The sequence below is a fragment of the Theropithecus gelada genome, chromosome 2 (genome assembly GCF_003255815.1).
Source record: "Theropithecus gelada isolate Dixy chromosome 2, Tgel_1.0, whole genome shotgun sequence".
Taxonomy (NCBI): domain Eukaryota; kingdom Metazoa; phylum Chordata; class Mammalia; order Primates; family Cercopithecidae; genus Theropithecus; species Theropithecus gelada.
Genome location: NC_037669.1, coordinates 95,217,846 through 95,236,107, shown reverse-complemented (window position 1 = coordinate 95,236,107; position 18,262 = coordinate 95,217,846). Strand labels below are relative to the sequence as shown.

The 18,262-nt window shown below is 45.7% G+C and overlaps 1 protein-coding gene across 1 annotated transcript in view; it reads right to left on the bottom strand.

The window, feature by feature from the left end:
• Positions 1–663: 663 nt before the first annotated feature.
• The window catches only part of CDCP1 (CUB domain containing protein 1), a 57,654-nt gene continuing 40,055 nt past the window's right edge, over positions 664–18,262 (bottom strand). The window contains exons 5-9 of the mRNA XM_025377700.1: positions 11,004–11,225; positions 8,944–9,324; positions 6,849–7,214; positions 4,738–4,825; positions 664–1,717 (exon numbers count right to left, since the gene is read on the bottom strand). Coding sequence (XP_025233485.1) covers positions 1,288–1,717; positions 4,738–4,825; positions 6,849–7,214; positions 8,944–9,324; positions 11,004–11,225 — 1,487 coding nt within the window. The 3' untranslated portion in view covers positions 664–1,287. The remainder of the gene's footprint in view (positions 1,718–4,737; positions 4,826–6,848; positions 7,215–8,943; positions 9,325–11,003; positions 11,226–18,262) is intronic.

Below are 18,262 nucleotides of genomic sequence, written 5' to 3'. Positions count from 1 at the left end.
AAAGATGTCCTGGTCCTAATCCCCATCTGTAGCTATGTTGTCTTGCATGGTAAAAGGCTCTTCCAGTGTGAGGAAGGATGTTGAGATGGAGAGATTATCCTGGATCTTCCTGGTGGGCTTTGTAAGTCAAAGAGGGAAATGGGAGGGTCAGTGACACAGTGAAGACATGTGAGAAAAGCTTGACCAGCCACTGGAGCCTGGGAATGCAGCCAGTTTCTAGAAGCTGGAAACGGCAAGGAACTGGCTTCTCCTTAGAGCCTTCAGAAGGAGCACAGCTCTGCTGACACCTTGATTTTCATTCAATGACATCCATTTTAGAATTCTGATCCCCAGGACTGTAAGATAATGTGTTGTTTTTAAGTTACCAAGTGATGGGTTGCAGTGGCAACAGACAACTAATGCAGGGGGCCACTGTCCAGTATATATTTAAACATTTTTAGAGGACGAAAATATTCTCTAAATTTTTCTTTAAATGTCAAAGTATTGCTGCAGCTGGGAGAATCGCACATGGAAACTTAAGGAAATTTCTCTAATTGCTGGGACTACAGGACAATGGGATTCAAGATGAATTTCCACAATGGGATAACCACAAGCCGACCTAGAGAATCAGGAAGTCTCTTATCAAAGCAGATATGTGTCAATGCTGCTCAAACACACACACCCTTTTCTGGCTGGACAGATTATAAATTATTCCCACCTCCCGGGGGACTGGCACACGTTTATCTAGTGGTCGATAGAAGTCACAATGAAGACATCCAAACCAGTTAGCATGAGTTGTTACTAAGTCAGGTGAAGAAAGCTAGGTGGTTATACATTTGATCTCTTAAATGCACAGGACCACCAAATAAATAATAATAAAAAGGCACATTGTCATTTTCATCCTGGGGACCCCAGTGAGAGTAGGGATCTCAGGTAGGCTCCTTGGAATTGGAACTGTTGTCCTGAAGAGGGCAAGCCTCTGTTTAACACTCTGAATCCAGGGCTTGCTGCAACCCTATGCTAGGTGACTCAGGCCTCTCTCCTCTCATTACAGGCTGGCTAACCACACAGCCTGAGTTGAGAAGGACATGAGCTGTCATGACTGTATCCAGATGAGAATTCATCATTTTCAGTGTCTTGTGCTTAGAATGAGTCCACTGAGCAATGTGAAGTTGGTGGTGTCCAGGAAAATCTCCTGCTGTTCCTTCTGTATAATTCCTCTTCTTTAGGATTTCTGGTTAGGAACACGGATGGGTGTCTCAGTGCCCTGCTTTATGAAACTCAGCAAATTCCCTGGAAGGGATCAAGTTATTCTGCTGGCTCCACAGGCTCCTGAGTGTTCAGCAAGGGAATGTCTGTGTCCTTGCTGTTTACTTCCCCGTTGTTGGGGTGGGAGAAGGTGTACGGTTCACTCTCGGACTCAGGAGGGGAGCAAGGAGGCAGCTCTTCAGCGGCAAACTTTGCAGTTGGGGCCCTGGAGCATATGGTGGGTGGGGAGGGAGGGCAGACCCCCATGGTGCCCTGGAACGGCCGGTAGGTGTCCACCTCGGGCTGCAGGAAGGACCCGCCGGAATCCTGTAGCAGATGCCCATACACCATGGTATCCTCGATGACCGCATATACGTGGGAATCATTGTCCTTTCGCCCTTTCTGAAACTTTTTTGGCTGTCTTGGCATCTCGGTATTGATGTTGCCATTATAGACACCCACGGCGGGGCCCTTGTTTGTCTTCTTTTTCCTATTTGGAAAAGGAACAAGACAGAAGTCAGAAAGGAAAGAATCTTAGATGGGTACCATTGCTATGGCCCTCCTAGAGCTTGGATTCTTTAGGGTTCTGACCATGTCTTCCCCAAATCCCTCAAATTGCTCAGCACTTGAAACTGAAACTCTGTCCTCAGTGAACATTTAGAAGGGACCTGATTTTGTCTCCAGTTTTCCAAGTGGAAACAGAGATCACAGGTGGCAGAAGAGTGGTTTAGAGAGGGTACCTCTAACACTATCTGTGCTCAATTAGTTTTTGATAAGATATGTGGTATCCAATGGTGGAAACATCTGACAATCCCTTTCCCCTCCTTTCTACCAGAAGTAGGCAGTGTCCCAGCCCATCTCAACCACATCAGGCTCAGTCATGCCCAGGTCAACTTTCCCACAATCTTAGCACTTTCCCATAGCTCATGCTTTCTCTCTGTTTTGCCTGGGAAAAGCTCTGACCATCTATTCTAAATGGTGACACAAGAGACTCAGGAGTCCAGGTTGTATCTTAGTTTTCAGCATGAGTTGGGGAGAGGAAAACTCAGCATTAGCAGAGAGACCCAGTGCCTCAGCAGTCACCCCCAACAAAGGAAAGAGCTAAAAAGAAGACAAAATTCAGGCTGCAATGCCAGAGTTCTTCAATAACACCATTAGCATTTGGATTTTAATGTTCTTTGGTACTTGGACCTGCACGGGCATTAGTGCTTGCTGCCACAGAGAACAAAGCTTTGCTCCCCATCTTCATGAACCAAACAGCAAGGAATGCTGACTTTTTAGCTGACCAGTGATGCAAATGGAGGAGATTAGCTCAATTAGTGTAATGGACCATATAAGGCACAGGCTGGCAGTTCATGGTTGTGGACAGGCTCTCTGTAGTTTGCTGAGATAAAAATAAACCTGGTACCTTTAGCTTGTAACACGGAGCCCCTGGCCAGGATGATGGGTTCCTAAGGCTCCTGCCTGAAGCTCTGTAATGTTTGTCCCCACTAAAACTCTTCTCATGCTATCCTGAAACCGACTGTTTATTTGCCTGTCTCTTCAGTCCCCCCACCCCTATAGAAGAGATTGTCTTGCTCATCACTGTCCCCAGTACCTCAATGAATCCTAGTACCCAGGAGACACTCAGGAAGTACCCACTTAGAGAACAAGTTGGATAGCATCGTCTCTCCTCATTCTCACTATACAACCTGTCCGTCCTCCTACACCAGCTTGGGCATGGATAGGCCTTATGCAAACCTGCCAGCCAGCAGCCTCACACAAGCAAGGCCTGTAGCAAGGCTGGGCTGATGATTCTCAGGCTTAAACTGGAGCTATTTCAAGATGAGGCAAGTGCTGGATCTCTTTCCTTGTCCAATTCCCTCCTGATAAGGAAGCTGGGGCCCAGTGTTAATGCCACGCTTCCCCAGCTGGGTGGGCTATTCCATGCACCCCAGATGGGAAAATTCCCTGAGAGAAACAGTAACATGATGCTTCCTTAAAAGCAGTCCTTTTTCCCCATGTGTTATAGGTACAGCCACTTCTCACGGAGAAAAGACTCCTGCAAGCCAGTCCTTCCTCATCAGCAGAGACATTTGTAGACACTCTTATTGTAGACCAGGAATTTCAGTTGTCTGCTCAGGTCCACAGTTAATTTTTGAAAAAGAATTTTTTGGCTGGGCATGGTGGCTCACACCTGTAATCCCAGCACTTTGGGAGGCTGAGGCGGGCGGATCACAAGGTCAAGAGATTGAGACCATCCTCGTCAACATGATGAAACCCCGTCTCTACTAAAAATACACACACACACACACAAACAAAAATTAGCTGGGCGTGGTGGCAGGTGCCTGTAGTCCTAGCTACTCAGGAGGCTGAGGCAGGGGAATCGCTTGAACCCAGGAGGCGGAGGTTGCAGTGAGCTGAGATCGTGCCACTGCACTCCAGCCTGGCGACAGAGTGAGACTCTGTCTTAAAAAAAAAAAAGAAAAAAAAAAAAAAAGAATTTTTTGACGTTGGCTTTTTGGAAAGTGAAATCATGCTAAGGAAAATAGCTCTCTCTTTAGTCAGAAATATGAGCAGAATTTATACAGTTTGGTGGCACCATGGACTCTGTTTAAAAAGGTCAACATTTTCCTTTTATAAAATAGAAGCTTGGCCTGGTGCGGTGGCTCATGCCTGTAATCCCAGCACTTTGGGAGGCCAAGGTGGGTGGATCACTTGAGGTCAGGAGTTCAAGACCAACCTGGCCAACAAGGTGAAATCCTGTCTCTACAAAAAATACAAAAAAATTAGCTGGGCGTGGTGGTGTGTGCCTATAGTCCCAGCTACTTGGAAGGCTGAGGAAGGAGAATCATTTGAACCCAGGAGGTGGAGGCTGCAGTGAAATGAGATCACGCCACTGGCAACAGAGCTCATAATAAATTATATATATATAAAATAAAATATAATAAATAAAACAGAAGTTGTCCTCCTGAGGGGATGGAAAGAGAGACTGAGGCAGTTAACTGGGCCTTCCTTCCTCTTGGCCACAGGCCTGCCGTCTGTAATATACCTGGAGCCCAATAGACAAGGATAAAGCAGTTTGCTTAAGAAACTGCAGAAGAACAAGCTGGGACAACACACATTCATTCTCCTTAAGGTGACGGAGGGAGTGGTTTAAGAGGCACAGTCTGGCAGAGCCTAGTGAGCATTTTCTTGCCAAGATCACCCCTGCTTGATCAATCTGCTAAGCAAACAGCACACTGCTCGCAGGGGACTTGTGCTGAGGCAGCTGCACCATGAACTACAGGTGAAAATGTCACATGTGATTTTTATCCCCGCCTCACCCCCAGGCGTGGATAAAAATCCCAGGCATGGGATTTTTTTTTTTCTCCTGAAAGCATGACTCACATCTGGCAATACTGTTTAACATTGATCTTTGGGGGAAAAAATGGGAAGCAAGAAAACAAAGTCAATAATTAACAATCCACCCAGTCTGTGTGATCTGAGGAGGCGTCAAATCAGATAAAGAGAGTAAGAGATTCCACCTACTTCTTTTTCACACAGCAAATGATGAGTCCGAGGGCAGACAGCAGTAAGGCTCCACCTCCCACCACTGTGATGAGGATGACAGTCAAGTCTGTGAGCAGAGACATGAACAGACAGATGAAGAGGCAGCTGGGGTTAGCTCTACAACGAATTTGAGGCATCTCCAAAAGCAGTTGTCATCTTTCTGAAGGTGGAACGCCACACATGTGGCTCCTTGTGTGCATTTGGGGTGCCTCACATCACGAAGTGCTTATTTCCTGTCCTTTTGGATCTGGGTCAGCCAATAGAAGGCAACTGTGCCAGTTCTGGGCCTAACTTTTAAGAGGATGACAGCTTGCACTTTCTCTCTGAGAGACAGCCAGCCATTATGTAAGAAGTCTGACGATGCTGAGACCACCATGTTGTGAGGAAGCCCAAGCTAGCCATGTACAGACCCCACTGGGGAAAAAAAACCAATCTAGTGAGAACCAAAGGCCCTAGACATATGTCTCCAGTAATTCTCCAAGCCATCCTCTCTATGTGTTCAAGGCTTCTGGTTGGGGCCCCAGATACCCTGGAGCACAGATAAGACACACTGCTATGCCCTGTCTGAATTCCTGATCCACAAATTGTGGGTAAACAAAATGGCTATTGCCTAAGCCACCACATTTTGCGGTAGTTCGTTTATAGCAATGAACAACTGAAACAAACTGAGGGACCTACCAGATCGACTCCAAAGGCTACTCCTGGCCTACACCAGGTGTGTTGCACTGATTGCCACAGTCTGTCTTGGAGAAGAGAAGAGCAGAGGAGGATAGGAGAAAGCAGGGAGTCAAAAGTCAGAAGTGAGGCAGCTAAAGGGAGGGTTGTTTCCTTTGTGCTGTCCTTTTCCTGCAGCTTCACAAACGAAAAAGAAAATAAATCAGAGGGGGAACCCTGTACCAAACAGAGATTTAGAATATCTTGCTTGTTCACCAAGAAAGCAAAAGGTGAGATCCAAAGGAAAGAGGAATGGAAAGAAATGACAGAAAGTGAATCTAAGAGACGAAAAAAACCCAGGAGGTAACCTATGAGTGTGGAGAGGTTTTCACTTGTGGCATTTGGCTCCCACCAGTTCTTTTGAGGCTAACCAGTTGTGCAGCTTGGATGGATCCTCAATCACACTGACCCCCAGAAAGGGAAAGGGAAAAAAGCAGCCTCCACGGTCCCTTCTGGTTCTGACACTGTGATGCTCTGTGCCTTCACCGAGTAAAGGGCAGACACGGCCTCACCACAGCCTGTCTTGCCACACCTGCATTCCGTTGTTTGATACCCTTCAGTGGTGCCCAGGACTTTGAGGAACAAAGGCAAACTCATCATCCTGGCTTCAAGGCCTCCCATGGAGGGTATTTCATGGATTCCAATGTTTCACTGAGACTCAATAAAAAATCATGTACCTGTCAGACTTTTCAGGTCCCCATATTTTAATTCATGACACTGAATCCCATGGTACTTTTATGAGGTGGCTATTATCTACTCTCTGTGGATGAGGAAGACCACAGGTGTGGAGAGACTTCCCCTATGCAAAAGAGAGATGAATGGTAAAGGATGCTGGCAGACTGACTAAAAAAAATCTAGGCTGGCCAAAAGAATGCAGTCGAAGGGATGGCGTGAGTTCCTTTAGAGTATCAAAAGACCTTATATGCCTCCTCCAGTCTCTTGTGGATCTCTCTGCCTCTGCCATGAAAACAGCCCAGGCTGAAGGATAAGAGACCATGAAGTGTCAAGCCAAGTAATCTCAGTTGTCTCAGATGATCTTAGCTGAGCCTCAGCTTTTTGAAAGCACCAAGCTAAGATCAGCAAAGTCCTCTAGCCAACCTGCAGCTGCCAGCAGGTGCATGAATGACAGAGCCCAGATAAGTCCAGCTCAGACCAAAACTGGGCCCAGATAACGTTGGAGCAATAACAGATGGCTGCTATTAAGCCACTATGTTCTGGGATGGTTTGTTACTCAGCACTATTGATGCAATAGCTGACTGATACATGGACAGCCAGGACTCAATCTGTGTTTCTGACTTGTCTCCAGGCTTGCTCCCTATCCTCCAGCTGACAATTTCCTGTTTATCACTATCCCCAAAGACCCTGAAGGCCCTTACCCACAGTCCTTGGGGTAAGTGTCACCCAGAAGAGCAGGTCTAGCTGCTTGCCGCTCGCGGGGCTGCAGTTAGAAATGTTGACCCAGAAGCTGTGATGGTGGAATCTCGGCTTGGGGAGCGCATCCTCGTCCAGGCTGAAGATCTCCTCAGCCCGGGTCCGCTGCTCCTGGATGATCATGAATGCACGCCCTGTCTGGCACACCACGCCGGTCCGCTCCTTAAAGAAAGTCAGGCAGGCCACCTGGTCTCTGGGCACGCTGATGTTCCAGGACACTGAGGTGAGGGATGGCAGGCCCCGGTCCCAGTTGGGGGTCCTCAGATAGACCTTGCTTTTTGTGTCGGGGGTCACCGTGAAAACGCCTTCCTCTGCAGGAAAGGGAGGGAGATCCAGACAGATGTTTCATTCAGTCAACATGGAGAGGAAAGGGAGCGGTGGCGGAGATGAAGTCCAACTGTCCAGACTGGTGCTGTCTAACAACTTTCTGCGATGATGGAAATTTTCTGGATCTGCACCGTCTGATAGGGTAGCCACCAGCTACACGTCTGCTGAGCCTTGAAATGTGCCCAGCATGACCAAAGAACTGCATTTTAAATTTGTTTCATGTTAATGTATTATTATTAGTTATTTTTGAGATGGAGTCTCACTCTGTTGCCCAGGCTAGAGTGCAGTGGCACAATCTCAGCTCACTGTAACCTCCACCTCTCAGGTTCAAGCAGTTCTCCAGCCTCAGCCTCCTGAGTAGCTAAGACTACAGGCATGAGCCACCATGCCCGGCTAATTTTATGTACTTTTAGTAGAGATGGGGTTTCACCATGTTGGCCAGGCTGGTCTTGAACTCCTGAGCTCAAGTGATCTGCCTGCCTTGGCCTCCCAAAGAGCTGGGATTACAGGCATGAGCCACTGTGCCCAGCCTCATATTAATTTAAATTCAAATAGTTACATGTGGCTAGCACCACTGTATTGGTCAGTGCTGGACCAGTCTCAGTCAGAGTAGGTACTCAGGACTTTTGAAAAAAACAAAACAGGCAAACAAAAACCAGGCTAGTTTCCCAAACTGGTGGTTATCTCAGCTTCCCTTCAGAAATGCTCTCAACGTAGCTACTACGTTCATCTACTGCCCTGCTCCAGGGTGGGGCTGGTATAGACTGATTTCTGTTTCAGAGATTAAAACATCTTCAGGTTCTGGGAAGAGTTCTGGAACTGCAAAGCTGAAAGAGCTCCTGACATGTCAACTAATCCCTTCCTTACCTTCAGGAGAGATAAAACCCACACATTCCACACTGATGAGAATGTGTCTTATTTGCAAAGACTCCTTGGAAGGAGTTTCTCTGCTAACCTTGGAGATATCAGGCAGCCTGGACCCACTTTGACCTTATGACCAAAGATTCTTCTCCCTGCCACTCACACCTCGGAGAATAAGAGTATGAAATAAACATCAAACGAAGGTCTTGGTCAATTTTAAAATGGCCTCTAACTTAATGCGCTTGGAGCAACTTGTAATGGTGACTGTGACTTTTAAAGTCAACCATGTAGAAGTCACATTGTGAGCCATTTAGACCTCATTTATTGCCTCAGAACATGGAGACCACATGCCAGCCTCCCAGGAGGGTGGCGTCTGCCCAGCCATGCTGCTGGACTCTGGCTCCGGAGACTCACCTCCCTCCCAACGCTCCACCTTCTGGGCTCTCTGCACTGCATTCTGAATTGTAAAAGCAGAGTCATAAAAATGTCTGCCTAAGGATTTTTATGTCACTACCTTAAAAATCTGGGACTGGGGAATATTTGGCTATTTCTCATTTATGTCCTGCCTGCTTCCAAAAAAGACTCAAACCTGATTATGTGTTTTGCTGCCTACCAACCATCGCCTCCCACTGTCAGAAACATTTTTTATTTCTAATCTCAGGAATTTTCCATGCTAGGTTAATGGTAAAGTCAGGATTAGGACTCACTATCTTTCAAATTTCCTGTGCACGGACCAGCATACTGAGCTATTCCTTCTCTCCAAACTCGTAACTTAATTAAGGTGATCACAAAACTAAAATAAAACGAACACTTAAACTAAGGGGGCATGGAGATGGGGGAGACCCCCCTTACCTTTGAAATAAGGTATAAAGGACACCGTCAGGCCCTGCCTGGAGGCCTCTTGTCGGAAGCTGGGGGCAAAGGTGCGAAGGGTCACCGAGATGTTCTGCTTCACCTGGATCTGCTCGATAGAGCCTCCCGGGCAGAAAGAGCCGAAGTACAGGTCCTGGCTGGGTATGGCACTGGCCACGAGGTAGCTGAAGCTGGTGTTGCAGGGCTTCTCATGCGTATGCTGCTGCAGCTTCTGGGCTGGCACCAGCACCAGGCTGAGCCTGTCTTTGGGCACCAGCAACTTCCAGGAGAAGTCATGCAGCTCCACAGGCAGGTGGAGAATGTCACTGGGCACCTGGAGTGAGTAGGACTTCCTTTGGCAGTACCGGTGGTCTGTGCAGCCTGGAAGAAGTGGGGCATGCTAGCCATGGACACAGGAGACCACAAGTGCACCCTCCCCAGCTCTCCCGTCAGCCCGAGGTTGGGGGTCTGCATGCTGCCCTGCGTTTCCCTTCCATCTCTCTTTTCCCACCTTGCCCTCCACTTCTGGCTCCTCTGTGTACCTTTTCTAGCGGTCCCTCTGCTCTCTCACATTCTTACTGTTTACTAAGCTGGCAAACAAACTTCTGGGTAGTACTCAGGGTCGAAATTTCCTCTCCTTTTTTGCTTAAGTTCTTTCTTCTGTGTACTTGTGTCTTAGATGCTAAGTGTCACGGGGCGGGGCACAGGTTTCACTCCACCCAGACATGTTGCCCAGGAGGCAGTTCTGGGCAGTGGTTGGAGCTGTGAGTGGTGTTGGGGAGATGTCAGTTCATCTTCTGACTCTGCCACTTCCTAACAGGGTGTTCTCGGGCAGGTTACTTTGCCTCTTGTGGCCTTAGTTCCTGCATTTGTAGAGATGCTAAGAGCACACATCAGAAGTCACGGTAGCCCAGCAGGGAGGTGGCTATTGGTTTACTGGCCTTCAGTCATCAAACTTTTTTTTTTTTTTTTTTTGAGACAGAGTCTCGCTCTGTTGCCCGGGCTGGAGTGAAGTTGTGCAATCTTGGCTCACTGCAACCTCCATCTCCCAGGTTCAAGCGACTCTCCTGCCTCAGCCTCCCGAGTAGCTGGGATTACAGGCACCCGGCACCATGCCCGGCTAATTTTTTGTATTTTTAGTAGAGATGGGGTTTCGCCATGTTGGGCAGGCTGGTCCGGAACTCCTGACCTCAGGTTATCTGCCTGCTTTGGCCTCCCAAAGTGCTGGGATTACAGGCGTGAGCCACTGAGCCTGGCCGATCAAACATTTTTTAAGTGACTAGTGCATGTCTAGCACCGGTAGGGGCTACCTGAATGAAAAACAGAACGAGCCAAAGTTCTTGACCTCAGGAATCGCAGTCTTGTGTGAGAGAAGACAAGAGGGCAGTGAGTATGGAAGTGGGGGTGTGGGGTGTAGGGGGATGGGGATGGGAGAGGCTGGGGAAATCTGAGCAAAAGAGGAGAGGATCTCACAAGAGGAAGATTGGAAGGCTGGGCAGAGAGACATAAGCCTGAAAATGGGGCAGTGCGACACACTTCTGAGGGCTGCAGGCTCCACCTGAGGCTAGTCCCAAAGGCATGTGTTGACACTCACTCTGCTTGCCTGTTGGTCACTCTTGCTCACCTGCACTGTGGGTGGGTTTTTTTTTTTTTTTTTTTTTTTTTTCTTGAGTCTTACTCTGTTGCCCATGCTACAGTGCAGTGGTACAATCTCGGCTCACTGCAACCTCTGCCTCCCAGGTTCAGGTGATTCTCCTGCTTCAGCCTCCTGAGCAGCTGAGATTACAGGCGCCTGCCACTACATCCAGCTAATTTTTGTATTTTTAGTAGAGAAGGGGTTTCACCATGTTGGCCAGCTGGTCTTGAACTCCTGACCTCAAGTCATCCACCAGCCTCAGCCTCCCAAAGTGCTGGGATTACAGGCGTGAGCCATCGTGCCCGGCCAGATGGGCCTTTTTGATCATATGATTTACAATGTACCGAGGGAACCCCACTAAGGCAAGACAGGGAGAGAAGAGCTGTCCACAGCCCAGGACAAATGCACTAATTCAGGGGCGTACTTATGTTTTTTTCCACATTCATCCACAGACGTGTCAGATTATCACAAAGGAAGGAGATTTTGTGTTTGGAGCCAGATGTCAGGGTGAGGTTGGTGCTGCAGGTCCGAGATTCTAGACACACGAAACAGCCAGGGACAAACTTGCGGCTCTGTTTGACGGGCCGTGGCTCGATGGTAAGTGACGTGGCTCGCTCATTACTCAAGTCAACCACGTAGATTTTATCTGAAACCACAAACAGAAAACAGGTATGAAGCATAGATCAGCAGCAACCACGGGAAACGGCTAAAATTGGTAGAAAACCTCTCCTGAGGAAGAAAATGGCGTATCAGATCATGGATGGATAATGCTGGAAAAACATATTATTAAAGCAACATTACAATAACTATAAAATAAAATTAAAAAGAAAAATAACGGACTTCACTGCAATAAAAACAAAGAGAAAATCATCATAAATGTGGAATAAAGACAAACTATAAAAGTGAAAAAAAGATTAAAATATCTGATGATAGGTGCTACTACTAAATAAAGTTAAAGGACAAGGGACACAACGGGAGAAAGTGTTTGCAATATAGAAGGATCGAGCAGCTCTCGGAAAAGGAGACATAAATGACCAAATATTTAAAATATAGAAAGTTCTTAATGTCACTTGCAATCAGAAAATGCAAGTTAAAACGAAGTGTTACTGTATCCCACTCCTCAGATCTGGGGGAAAGGTAGCTGTCTGGCAATACTGAAAGCCGGGGAGGCTACAGGAAACAGGCCCTTTTGTACCTGGCCGGTGGGAGCCTGGAACAGCCTGTTACAGAAACACGGGAATTAGTAAAAGAATGAACTCTTGCCCTTTCTGGGAACCAAACAGTGTGACATGGCCATGTGTGCCCACGTTTAACTGCAGCACTGTGATTGTGGAAAACTAGAGACCACCTTATACTGGAATAGATAAACTATGGGGACATTCACAAATGGAATATTACACAGCTGTTAAGAAGAATGAGGGAGGCAGGGCACAGTGGTTCACAGTTGTAATCCTAGTACTTTGGGAGGCTGAGGCGGGCGGATCACCTGAGGTCAGGAGTTCAAGATCAGCCTGGGTAACATGTTGAAAACCCATCTCTACTAAAAATACAAAAATTAGCCAGGTGTGGTGGCACACGCCTGTAATCCCAGCTACCTGGGAGGCTGAGACAGGAGAATCGCTTGAACCCAGGAGGCGGAGGTTGCCGTGAGCCGGGATTGCGCCACTGCACTCCAGCCTGGTGACAGAGTGAGACTCCGTCTCAAAAAAAAAAAAAAGAGGGAGATTTGAAAACCTAAACATAATATTGAGCAGAACAGCAAGTTGTAGATAATATGTAGAGTATGATACAATGCAGATGGTAAAATCTCTCTGTGAAACAAAAATAGCTATTTATGTGTATTATTATGATGGAATTGCTCCTTTTGAACTGGCTGCAGGGAAGCTCGGGGTCAAATTAGAAGCACAATTAGGAAAATGTTTTATGGCTGTCATATCTGTTAATTACCTGCTGTAGTTCTTACTATTTCCCATGTAAATTTTGACATCATATCCAATAGTGCTTTAATTAGAGAGATGCCATGTCTACAGCTGAAGTATATATTCTAATGCTGCTAACTTAAAATATAATTCGATTTAGAAAATAGTCAGCTTTTCAATCACCTAGCCCCATATCCAGCTCATTTCTACTGTCTTTCAAAACTCACCTTCATTGTTACCTCCAGGACACCTCCCCACCCCAAAGCTGTGTTAGGAGCCCCTCTGCTTCTGCAGTCCCAGCTTACCTTTACCAAGGCCCAGCCACACAAGGCAGCAGTCTCCCCACCCGCTCTTCCCTCATTTCCATCTTACCAAAGCCACGCATGCACATACTTTAAAGCAGAGATTCTCAGCCTTTATTATTATTATTATTCTGGGGGACAAAGTCCCACCCTGTCACCCAAGCTGGAGTGCGGTGGCTTGATCATGGCTCACTGAGGCCTCAACCTCCCAGGTTCAAGCCATTCTCCTGATTTAGCCTCCTGAGTATCTGTGAAATAAAACAGCTATTTATATGTACAGACTTATGTATGCAGATGAAGAGGAAAAAGATCTGGAGAGAAATATGACAAATCCGTGACTGTGGTTACCCCAGGGGAGGAGCCTGGGATAACCACAATAAAACACGCTCTGTTCCATTGCTGCCTATGGATCTTTCAGTTTCAGGCTTCCTACTCAGGAAGATGTGGATTTCCCCTCCTTACCCCACACCCCCTCCACACCCCACACCCCCACAACACAGCACAGACTAGCGAACACTCACACCACACAATTCCCATTCCCATTTCCCCATCCTCCTGATAGCATCATATTTTCAGCTAGATCTTCATTCAGTGTTTGTGTAATCGTGACTATGTAATAATATTAACAGTGTTTAGGTAGTCAGACTATATTGCATACTATAATTATTTTTCCTTTCTGCATACAATTTTGTGTTCCCTGGAGTGAATTATTGTCATTTTAATCATTTCCTTAGTTTCTATGTACTTATCAGTAACTTGATACCCAAACTCTCTCCCACTTGAATACATCGCCTTTCAATAAATTTGAAAACGTTAGGTACTTCCTCAACTTCTGAAGAACTCTCTCCAGAGTCTTTTCAATGCTCTAATCTAAAGGGGCTGCTCTAGACGCCTGGTGCCCAGATGTGGTCCTGGATCTCTTTCACTGTCATCGTGGGATTCCCTTTGCTTCTCCCTTGGACTAGATCCTGGGCTTCCTGGATCCATCTTTTCTTTCTTTTTTTAAAAAATGTTTACTTTCTTTTTAGGTGGATTACAGCCTTCAGGTGCTTCTTGAGAAAGTATATATGGGGGTCAATTTTTTTAGATCTTGTAGGTCTAAAAATGTCTTTATTCCACCTTCACACTTAATTGTTTGGCTTGGTATAAAATTCTAGGTTGGAAATAATATTCCTTCAGAACTTGAAGATCTTGCTCCATTGTTTTGTAATACTCAGTGTTGCTGATAAACTTTATTGCCATGTGGTTTCTTCTTCTTCTGTATAAAACTTTTTTACCTCTTCTCTAGAAGCTTGTGGGGTCTCTGTGTCCCTGATGTTCGGACATTTTACAAAACTGTGCCTTGGTGTGGGTCTGCTTACATCCATTGCGTTTGGTGGTCCCTTCCAGTTGGCAACTGATATCCATCAGTCCTGGCAAATGTTCCTGAAATACTTTGTGATGATTCCCTTCCTTCTATTTTTTCTGTCTAAAACTCCAACTATTTGGATATTGGGCCTCCTTGATTGGTCCTTGAGTTTTATATTTTCTCTTCCTTTCTATCTTGTTGGCTTTTTCTTCACTCTACTTTCTAGGAGATATCCTCATCTTTATCTTTCAGCCCTTTTGACTCTTTCATTTCCGCTAACATATTTTTAATCTCCAAGAGTTCTTTTGAACTCTTGGAGATTAAAAAGGAGCTTTCTCCTGCAAGCCCTTTTTAAAAATTACAACCTGTTCCTTTTACATAAATGCAGCATCTCTTCTTATTGAGAGTCTTGATAGCTGATTTTGTTTTAGTTTTTTCTCCCTTAGTCTCTGTTTCCTGCAAGTGGCTTTTCTTCTATTCATTTGTTTTAGTCTTTGTATTTTTCATTAGCCTTCATCAGATGTCTGGGGATCTATACACTGCTCTTACTTAAAGTGAGGCACTAATGCTATTTGGAATAGCTCTGCTTGTTGACTGGGCTTCTCAATAGAGTGATATGGCCAGATTGCTTCCTGGGGAGCCCAGAACATCAATATCTTTGGGTCTCTTCTCTTAGGTTGGTCGGATGCCCTCAGAGAAGAAGTCATTCTCTACCAAAGGGAAGAAACACACCCATGGGTACCAGGGGTGAAGGATGAAGCCCCATGCTCAGTACTTCAATTTTACTCAATTCCCCGTGATCAGCTTAGTACCTCCACCTTCAGTGTGACTGAGATCTTTGGTTCAGGGACTCTCATCTCAGAAAAAGAAACTTCTCTCTTCTGTCAGCTAAAGGAAGAACAGTTGTTTGGCTGCTTGTTGTCAAGGAGACCCTCTGGGGCTCCAGTGGCTCTTCCCACCTTAGCCCCACATTTGCCCCCAGTTCTGGAGGAGACTTGCTGCCAATTCTTGAGGCTTTGCAGGATAAAGCAGATTTCTTCTTGGTTTTTCCCACTGTTGCCCTTTCACGTCTGCTGGATCAGTTATCACCTTTCTACTTTACGAAATGTTATATTATTTCCTTTCCATTTCTCTTTTTCCTTGAATTTTATGCTTTTAAAAATATAAAAAAAACTACCTTAAAAATGTTTTAAAATGCTTTAAAAATGTTCTAAGAAAACCCATTATTGTAGGGTGTATGAAGGGGGTAAAGCCGTCTTTAACGGGAAGTCATGATTTTCCTTTTACTTGTTCATCTTTCCCACCAGAATGTGAACTACATGGCTCCACATAACTGGTATATGGTAGAGGATCAATTACAATGTTAGGCTGTTCATCCTCATGATATGCTTGAGAGGGAGTGTGTAAATCAGCTGAGGCTAAATTATGCTGCAACAACAAATGATCCCCAAAACTGAATGGTTAGAATAACAACGGTTTATTTCTTGTTCACTTTACATATTCATTGTGAGTTGGTTGCAGCTCTGGCTTATGTCTTCTGAATTCCAGATCCAAGTTGAAGAAGCCTCTATTTGTGACACAGCAGTCTTGTGACAGAGTTTGAAAACGTGAACCACATGATGAGTGCTGAGGCTTCTCTCAGAAGTGGCAGGCTCACCTCTGTTCACATCTCATTGGCCAAAGCAAACTCACCTGGCCAAGGCTGTGGTCAATGCAGTATCAAGTCTAATCCTCCCTCAGGAGGGGTGGTGAATATTTTAGAACAAAAATGCAATCTAGCATAGTAGGCATTATCACTACCATTTCGCAGACAGAGAAACTAAGGCTAGGAAGTGGTGAGACTGGCATTGAAGTTGACATCTTCCTGATTACAAAGCCTGTGCTCTTTCTACGATGCTCACTGCTTCCTGAGACCCAACTGCCTCTCCTCTAGCCTGGTGGCTGCACTGAGGAGACAAGAAATTGTGTGGGCCCTGAGACTGGCTTCATGCAGCTCACTTATAGATGACACACTCATGGAAAAACTCTGCCAACTGCCATCCAGTTTCAAGACGATAGTGAAGCTGTTCCTTGATGTGCTGTAGAAGTGTATTAAATGTGGTCATGTGCCGGGTGCAGTGGTTCATGCCTGTAATCCCAGCACTTTGGGAGGCCGAGGTGGGCAGAACCTGAGGTCAGGAGTTCGAGATCAGCCTGCCCAACATGGAGAAACCCCGTCTCTACCAAAAATACAAAATCAGCCGGGCGTGGTGGCACATGCCTGTAATCCCAGCTACTCAGGAGGCTGAGGCAGGAGAATCACTTGAACCGGGAGGCAGAGGTTGCAGTGAGCCGAGATCGCGCCATTATACTCCAGCCTGGGTGACAGAGCGAGACTCCATCTCAAAAAAAAAGAAAAAAAAATGTGGTGATGCTTGCTTTTGTTCAACAACCGTTCATCAAATATGTACAGAGGGCCTGTTTCTACTTTCAACACTATGCTCCAGTGTTGGTACACACAATAAATAGACTTTTCCTTAGAGAAGGTTGCAATTTAAGTGTGCATTAGGTAATACTGTTTTTATTATCTTCTGTTTTTTTTTTTTTTTTTTTTTTTTTTTTTTTTTTGAGATAGAGTCTTGCTCTGTCACCCAGGCTGGGGTGCAGTGGCGCGATCTCGGCTTACTGCAACCTCTGCCTCCCAGGTTCAAGTGACCCCCCGCCTCAGCCTCCCAAGTAGCTGTGATTATAGGCACTCGCCATCATGCCTGGCTACGTTTTGTACTTTTGTAGAGACAGGGTTTCACCATGTTGGCCAGGTTGGCTTTGAACTCCTGACTTCAGGTGATCCGCCGCCTTGGCCTCCCAAAGTGCTGGGATTACAGGCATGAGCCACCATGTCTGGCACATCTTCATTTTATAAAATACAAATTTAAAGCTTAGAAAGGTTAAGTAATTTGCCCAACTTACACAGCTAGCTAGTGGGTAGTACCCAACATCCAAACATACCATCTAAACCTTTCCTTTTAATATCTTCCCTTGATTTAAAAAAAAAAAATTATTTGCTGGGCATGGTGGCTCATAACTGTAATCTTAGCACTTTGGGAGGCTGAGGTAGGCAGATCACTTGAGGTTAGGAATTCGAGACCAACCTGGCCAGTATGGTGAAACCCTGTCTCTACTTAAAAAAAAAAATAAATTATTATTATTATTTTGAGACATTTTCACTGTCAACTCTGTCACCCAGGCTGGAGTTCATGGCTCACTGCAGCCTCTGCCTCCTGGGCTCGAGTGATTCTCCCACTTCAGTCTCCCAAGTAGCTGGGACCACTCCCTAGTAGCGCATACCACCACACCCAGCTATTTTTTGTAGAGACAGGGTTTTGCCATGTTGCCCAGGCTTGTTTCAAACTCCTTTGGGCTCAACCAAATGTGCCTGCCTCGGCCTCCCAAAGTGTTGGGATTACAGGCGTGAGCCACCACACCTGGAATTTTTTTTTTTTTAACAAATAAATTACACATAATAAAATACACGGATCTTAAGTGTTCAGTGTGATGAATTTGTACAATTTTGTAATATCCATTGTATCGATCACCCAAAGAAAGATCTAGAACATTCTTATCATCTGAGAGTTTCCTTTGTGCTCTTTTCTAGTCAGTTTCCCCCAACTTCCCATCCCCTAAAAGGCAAGCATTTTCTCATTTCTATCACTGCAGATTCTGGCTGCCCTGTAACTTCACAGAAATGGAATTGTACAGTACATACTCTTTTGTCTATGGCTTTTCTTCTCTCTGCAGAATGATGTTTTTAGGGTTCATCCATGTTGTTCTGGATATCGGTCATCCTTTCCCTTGTTATTCCTGAGCAGTACTCCATGAATGAGCATATCACATTTGTTTATCCATTCTTCTATTGGTGATTTAGATTGTTTTCAGTTTTTGACTTTTATGGATAAGACTGCTATGAATATCCTTTTACAAGTGTTTCAGTAGAGACATAGTTTCCTTTCTCTTGAGTAAATACCTAGGTGGGTCATAGGTAGGCACTATGCTTTGAATATGGCTTTTCCCCACCCAAATTCATACTGAGGTATGGTCGGTCCCCAATGGGGCAATGTTGGGAGGTGGTGCCTTT